Consider the following 7610-nt stretch of genomic DNA (forward strand, 5'->3'; position numbering starts at 1 on the left):
CTGTATCTAGCCTGGCTTTCTGTCTCAGTCTCTGTTCTGTTCTTGTGCCTCTCCACGTTGTTTCTCTCTCTCCTGTCCTTGTCTCTTTTCCTGCATTTCTCTTACCCTATGTCGTATCTACCCGTGTGTGTTCTGTGTGTCTCTGTCTCTTCAGTCCCCACCTTCCTCTTTCTCTCTTTGACTCTCTTGCCATTGTCCCTTTCTTGCCACCTCTGTTCTCTCCCATTTCTTGCTTGTCTTTGACTTGCTCTCTGCCTCACTGCCTGGCTGTCTTCTTCCACTTCTGTCAGCCCCCTCCCTGCTCTCCTCATCTGGGATCTGATGCGCTCCTGCTCCTCTCTGATGACTGCTCATCTGTCTGCGTTCCTACTTGCTGCCTGGCGCATCTGTTAGTAAGACATGGTGCAGACTATTGAGCTGACATGGTCCAGATGTCCAGCCAGGTCTGCTTCATCTTTGCTTCTGTCTCTGTTTGAGCTACATCTGGTAGATCTCTGGGCTCTGGACTTTATTCAATTAGGGCTTCAGGTGTGAAGACACAAGAAATGGAGGGCCAAGGCATAGGCGGAGCCTTCTGCTTTGAGGCAGAACTTGTAGATTTGTTCCTGGTCATCAGTCCCGAGGCCCAAGTGCCAGGTGACATTTCGCAGGGAGAGCATTCGGCATTGGAAATCAGGAGTTCCTGCTATTTTTCATGATTCCACTACGTGATCGCATCCCCATGGCTTTGGACACAGGCCTAGCCCTGTCTAGAGAAGAGGCATGATGAACCACAGACACTGAGACTCCTAGAATTCACTCAGCCTAAGCATCCAATGGGAGCCTGGCATGTTGCCCCAAGGACCCTACACAGGCCTTGGAGTAGTGGAAATAGTCTGAGGATTTGGGGTGAAGATACCCCAAAGTTGTTTCCACCTCCACATACTCAGCTTGATCACGTAGCTTCTTAACTCTGAGCCTTGGTTTTTTCATGTGCTCAAGCTGGCCAACATCCCAAGGGACAGGAAGGAGGTAATGTATAATAGCAGATGTGGAACCAGTGGGCAGAGAAAAGACATACAGACATCACTTCTCCCCATGGCCCAAGCCTCCTGTGGTGAGGCTGGGTTTCCTTCACTGCACATGGGGATGGTTCATTGTTCATTTATATCTTGCCTAATGTGGGCAGATGGGTTGGGGATTAGATAAATGGGTGGATGCTGGCATGCTGTTAGCTAGTGGTCAGTTCTTAGGTCCATTCCAAGGGCAGGGAGCCTGATGGATGCTCATATTTGCTGGACAAAGTGGACAACACACACACTGTTCCTGCCATTTTACCAACTGTGTTACGACACCACATACCTACGTTTTACTCACATAAAGATCTGTGTGATGAGGAGACCGTGGTACCCCTGGGTCACAAGGGAAACAGAGATAGAATTACAGTTTCTCAAGTTTTTCCGCTCTGCTCTTTGACCCAGTAACTTCGATTCTGGAGATGTTCTGTGTGCTGATGCACTTAGCTCTCCTGTATGTGGGAGAGTCAGATGGAGAGTGGGATTGGACATGCTTGACACTCAGGGCCTAGGTGCCCCTTGCCTTCTGTGACAGTGACCACAGGGTGTCCAGCCAGCTCTTTCCATGTGACTATTCTTTGTTTCTGCATTTTCCTTCTTTGCCAGGGTGAGCGAGGCCTGGATGGATTCCCTGGGAAGCCTGGAGAGCCAGGAGCACAGGTAGGTGGGTGCTGGGGTTGGTGGGCAATGTTCTTTGTGACAGGAATGAGTGTACCTTGGCACTGACCTTGGCTTCTTTCCTGCTCAGCGGGGGCAACAATAGTGCAAGGTTCAGACTTCACCTGTGTTGATTCTGCAAGTGTTAACACTACAGGGATTCCAGCAAACACACTGGTTTGCATCCATTATACTTTGGGTAATAGGATATAGTGCCATAGTGTGAAGCCCATAGGTGATGTGCATGCTCACAGGGGTCAGTATACAGGAGTATTGCCTTCACCGCATCTCTAGAAGAAACAATTAGAAGCAGCCCAAATGCTCAGCAAGAAGAAAGAGTTGCGTGCACCAGGACGCGTTGATGCAGCTGGAGATGGGAATGTGTACAATAGGATGTAATGGTATGGATGAAGGAGATGGAACTGTGAAATCCATGAAGCAATCTGGACTGTGCCTCCATAGACAGAGCAATTGTTCATGAGAAAAATGCATCTATAGTTCAGGCTCTGGAAGGATAAACTGGGAACTGGAGACTGCTGACTTAGTCGGACTTCCACTGAAAACGGTGCTGGGCATAGATGGCCTCATTCCCATGGATTACAATAAATTCTCCTTGCAATCCACTCATGGGTGGGTGCCCATGGCTTGTCCAGCTCTCCTTCAAGTCCTTTCATTTCATTTCCCAAGGAGCAACACAGGCGCATGAAGGGCAGGCCCTGTTCTCTCCTCCAGGCTCTTGGAAGCATGCTCACTCTTTCCTGCTGGCTTCTCTCAGTGGGATGCCCTACACCACAAGGACCCGAAAAGCCTTTGGCATCTCCTAGTCCACCTCTCTGGGCCTGAGGTTCTCACGTCAGTTTCCTAATCCTGGCCCAAGTCTAGGCTGACTCTTCCCCTTTTCTAATTTTGAGACACCCATGCCCAAGATCTCTAAGCATTTCCAAAGGGCTCCATCAGACTCCGCCCTCTGCCTTCTGGTGCCAGGCAGATCTGGGTGGTTTGTGTTTTTGCCTTTTGTGAAGTTCTCTCTCTGGCATCCTTGTCTTTAGGCTAAAGGTGGCCTTGTGCTGTTTTCTCAGACTGTGGTGTCCAGTTGCAATTACGAGCATGATTCCAAAGATGGCAGCGCGGGTATACAGGGTTCAGATTTCCAGAGGAAGAGCTTCCTAGCCGGGGAGGAAGCTGGGAAGCCTAGAGTTGGGAAGCCTGGCCTCCTAAGGATAACCAGGCCTCTGTTCAAGATGCACTTTCCAGAAATCCCCTTCTCCACTCATTTCTGTGTGTCCCGGGACCTGTGATAATCCATCTCTGCTTTCTTTCCACCAGGGAAGACCTGGATCTCCTGGTGTGGCAGGACCCCAGGGAGAGAAGGTAAGGAAGCCAGAACCTGGGGCAGGGGCACAGTGAGCTCTGGGAAGATAGTGCAACTCAGAGGAGGCTCACTGGGTGTCGGGAACTCCTAATCAGTTCTGCCTGTTGCATTTGAATTGTTTTTCTGCATTAAGAATAAATACCCGCCCTGTCAGTGGCCCAGCTGTGGTGACCCAAGTCTTTAATCCCAGACCTTGGGAGGCAGAGGCAGGTGGATCTTTGCAAACTCAAGGCCAGCCTGGTCTACAGTGTAAATTCCAGGACAGATAGACAAATAGGGCTACACATAGAAACCCTGTCTCAAAAAGCCAAAAAGTGTGTGTGTGTGTGTGTGTGTATATATATATATATAATAAGTACCCATCAAAAATAAACTCCAACTGGCAGTGAGTTCAGGATTCATCCCTACTGCTTGTTCTGGCCTTTTGGAATCCCTTCTCTCTAGAGGGACAAGTTGCTCAGCCTAGATATAGGTGGAAGGCCTTGGTCCTGGCTCAAAGCAATGCGCTAGACTTTGTTGACTCCTCTTGGGAAGGCTCACCTGCTCTGAGGAGTGGATGGGATGTAGGATGGGTGATGGGGGGGGAGATGGAGGGAACAGGAGGAGGGAGGGAGTGGGAAGTGGAGTTGGCATGTAAAATGAGAAAAGATAGTTTTTAAAAAATAAATTAAAAAAATAAACTCCAAGTAAAACCATTACATAATATCTGGATATATTTTAAAACCTTTTGGTCCTAAAATGTTTTAAGGGATGCTATGAATACATAAAAAAATAATTTTAAAAACTCCTTTGTACTTCCTAATCTTCTTTCATTTCTTCCTAACAATCTTGCAAATGTTTTGTGTCATCTCTGGAAATGCTTCTAATAATTACGCTAGCAGCCATATCCCTGCACCCTGGTCCTCTGTTTAGAGCACTTCCGCAAGGCTTACTTAATAAATACGGTGCTTAGGATTTTGCATCTCAACCCAAAGGACTGCAAGGATGAGAATTGGTAATGAAGATGGGTGCCTTGCTGAGCATTCCGGTTAGAACACAAAAGAGAAGGGAGTGGGTGTGGGTTTGGTGTCACAGCAGGAAGGATGGTAAGGTAGACCCCTGTGGGAGGACCATGTACGCTATTCTTACTGAATCCTAGAGGAACTTAGAAGAAGCTAGACAGGCCCAGAGGTGTGTGGAAAGGCTGATGATGGATGGGATGCAGTGTATGGACACTAGGATCAGAGCAATCTTGCATCTCTGATGTTCAGAGTGACTCTAGCAGGAGGCATATGGTGGCCATCTCGGCACTGTCAAACTCCCTGCAGACACTTCAAGTACAGGGCAGAAGCACATGGGCTGTGCAGTGTGCCCGGCCAATCAGTCAGTGAGTCAGTTGATAGAAGTAGGCACTGAGGGACAGGGCTGGACAGGGCTGGAGAGTGCTGTTTCTCTCTTGCTCAACTTCAATATCATTTCTAGGTAAGTTAACGTTTCTCCCCTGCTGGGCGATTTTACAACTGAGATTTGCATTGCTATGTTATTCCAATATTAGGATTTTAATACTCCCCCTGCAGAGACTTAAAATCTTAAAATAAGTTACTAGTTCAAGTCAATTAGAACTAATGGCTCTTGTTGCACAAGCCTGTTTCATGTGTATGTGTGTGTGTGTGTGTGTGTGTGTGTGTGTGCGTATGTGTTGTCTATATTCTGCATATTTCTCCTGTATTTGAAGATTTAGTTTATTTTATCCTACTTGGGGAAATACTGAGGTATTGCTTCTCATGACAGATGCAAAGGTAGAAGGTCAGCCTCACAGATCATAACATTACTTGGGGCATTCATTGAGATAATTAAGAAGCCAGCCAGGCTCAGATGATCTGGCGCCTCTCATCTCATTATGGGAGTGAAAATAGAAGATCTTCTAGACCTTTGCTGTTTCACAATCATTGAGAAAACCATTGGAACCAGAGGGGCCATCTTCTGAATTCCCTCTTTACAGATAAGAGACAGCAGACCAAAAATAGTATCTTGTCCAAGATTCCACAACAGATTTTATTAAATCTATCTGTCTGTCTGTCTGTCTGTCTATCTATCTGTCTGTCTGTCTGTCTATCTGCCTATCTGTCTATCTATCCATCTATCTATCTATTCATTCATTCTTCTCTCCTAAATTATATCTCGACCACGTTTTTCCTCCCTCCACTCCTCCCCTAACCTCCTTCCTCCTCCAGACCCATTTCTCTTCTTTTTCCCTTCAGAAAAGGTCAGGTCCTCCAGGGGTATCCACCAAACACGGTGTAACAAGTTAGAATAAGACAGGCACATATCCTTATATCAAGACTACACAAGACAACCCAGTAGGAGAAAAAGGGTCCTCCGAACAGGCAAAAAAAGTCAGAGACAAACTCCTACTATCCCACAAGAACAACAAGCTACACGCACACATATGCATAGAACCTAGCTCAGACCCATAAAGGCTCCCTGACTTTTGCTTAACTCTCTGTGAGCCCCTGTGAGCCCTTTCTGGTTAGTTGATTCTGTGGGCCGTGTTCTTGGGGTGTCCCTGACCCCTTTGGCTCCTACAATCCTTCCTCCTTTATTAAATGTACTTTTAAATCCATCCACATGACCCTCCAATGGTGCTGTTAGCTATCTCAGAGCATCTATGTTGTGTTATGTTGAAAATTGTACACTATCTCCAGTGTATCAATTAACTATGTAACAAATTACCCCAACCCCCAGGAGCTTAGCAGCAATCATTCAAGGTCTCAGCATTTCAGACTAGTAATCTAGAGACATGTGACTGGGTTGTCCCCACGCAGGGTCTCTCTTTTGGTAGACGTTAGATAAGTGCTGACCATGTGCTAAACTGTGAACTTGGCACAAGGGTCACTGCAAAGATGGAAATCCTGTGGTTTCCGCCTCCAGCACAGCCTGCTGCATCAGGTATTCCCAGAATGGGCATCCACTGTTGTTTCTGGAACAGTAGATAGACGCGACACACCCCACACAAGAGCTGCTGAGACCCTGGTCTGAATGAGCACAAAGAGGAAATGAAAAGGCCTGTGTCCTCCAGTAGCATCTGAGCTTGAGAGTGAGATGGGAATTGGATGCAGAGCTTCTAGAATACTCGAGGTGGGGGACATCCAGGCATGATGGTAATGTGTGTGGTGGAGCACAGAGAAGATCTTCTTGGTGTTTGGAATAAGCAACAGAAGAATGTGGAGGACATAACTGTTGATCTACTTTCTCTCCTCTGCAGGGAGATGTGGGGCCGGCAGGACCCCCTGGCGTGCCAGGCTCTGTGGTGAGTGACTGAAGGTGGGACCCATGCACTCATGAGCTCATGGAATTGGTCATAGAGTACTGACCTCTCTGCATAAAGCAGAACTCATCCGATTGAGTGAACGTGGATAGGGATTGACAGGCAGTTAGTGGTTGCTGAAGGAGGAGTGAAATCAGGAAATACTATGGATGCTCATTAAATAAGGCTATCATGAAACCCACTATTACATATGCTTAATGTGTGCTGTTCAAACCTTTATCAAAAAGGGCATTCGATATCAAACACTGAATCAGATTGGAGAAGAATCATAAGCCAATGCATTGTGACATGCAGAGTGGATAGCTGGGATGGAACTGAGAGTGTTTGGTGACTGTTGAGGACATGATGACACCTTTGCTAACTCCTGTCTGTCTCTCAGGTGCACAGAGAGGGCCTGAAGGGAGAGCAGGTATGGAAAACAGGTCTTTCCCATGTTGGCAGAAGAAAAGCCACAGCTATGGGGTTGGGCTCAGGAATTCTTTCAGGGATGTGTCCAGTTGACTTCCAGCTGAGAGTCAGAAGCCTTTGTTGCCTTCTGGGAGCTTGGGGAGCTTGGGACCTTGTCAGTGAAAGGCCTTGGGTGGCGGTGTTCCTGTTCAGGTAGAGAGGAGAGTGGTGACTAATGCATAGTTTCTTGTCTTTTCAGGGAGCCCCTGGACCAAGAGGTCACCAAGGCCCACCTGGACCTTCAGGAGCACCGGTAAGTCACTCCTCCCCCATGGCAGGGTATAAGTCTGGGGATGGAGATTCTTTCCTGTTGCTGAAGAGGGGTTTATTTCAGAATCTCTGTTCTCACTTGGGATAGGAGCTGTGGGCTTTTACCATCCTCCATGGGACACTGACCTGTGGACAGGGGACATTGTTGCTGACGTACAATCAAGTGCAGAGATCACCCAGCCTGCACTCAGAGTCCCTTGTCCCCCGACAGGCCGTGATCAGGACTCTTGGTGTGTCCGTTTCTGCTCAGATGGGACACTGAAGTGACAGTTGAACCACTTCATGCATATTTACTTTTCCCACCTCTCCCATTAGCCTTGATCGCTCAGAGGCTCTGTGCAGGCGGTCATTGATTTCTGCCTGTGTTAAGAAGCTAATGATGTGGAAAATAACCGTTTGGGAGGAGAACACTGAAGTGTCCCTGTGATCATTTATGGTGGAAGTTCAGATTCTAAGGCTAATTAGTAAAAATTCAGTGAACTCTATGGGGGGCATTTAACTC

General features: G+C 47.4%; 1 protein-coding gene across 1 annotated transcript in view; it reads left to right on the plus strand.

The window, feature by feature from the left end:
• The window catches only part of Col22a1 (collagen type XXII alpha 1 chain), a 226488-nt gene that overhangs the window by 76375 nt on the left and 142503 nt on the right, over positions 1 to 7610 (plus strand). Inside the window, exons 17-21 of the mRNA XM_026782418.1 lie at positions 1662 to 1715; positions 3039 to 3083; positions 6329 to 6373; positions 6771 to 6800; positions 7038 to 7091. Coding sequence (XP_026638219.1) covers positions 1662 to 1715; positions 3039 to 3083; positions 6329 to 6373; positions 6771 to 6800; positions 7038 to 7091 — 228 coding nt within the window. The remainder of the gene's footprint in view (positions 1 to 1661; positions 1716 to 3038; positions 3084 to 6328; positions 6374 to 6770; positions 6801 to 7037; positions 7092 to 7610) is intronic.

Source organism: Microtus ochrogaster, chromosome 15 (genome assembly GCF_000317375.1).
Source record: "Microtus ochrogaster isolate Prairie Vole_2 chromosome 15, MicOch1.0, whole genome shotgun sequence".
Classification (NCBI taxonomy): Eukaryota; Metazoa; Chordata; class Mammalia; order Rodentia; family Cricetidae; genus Microtus; species Microtus ochrogaster.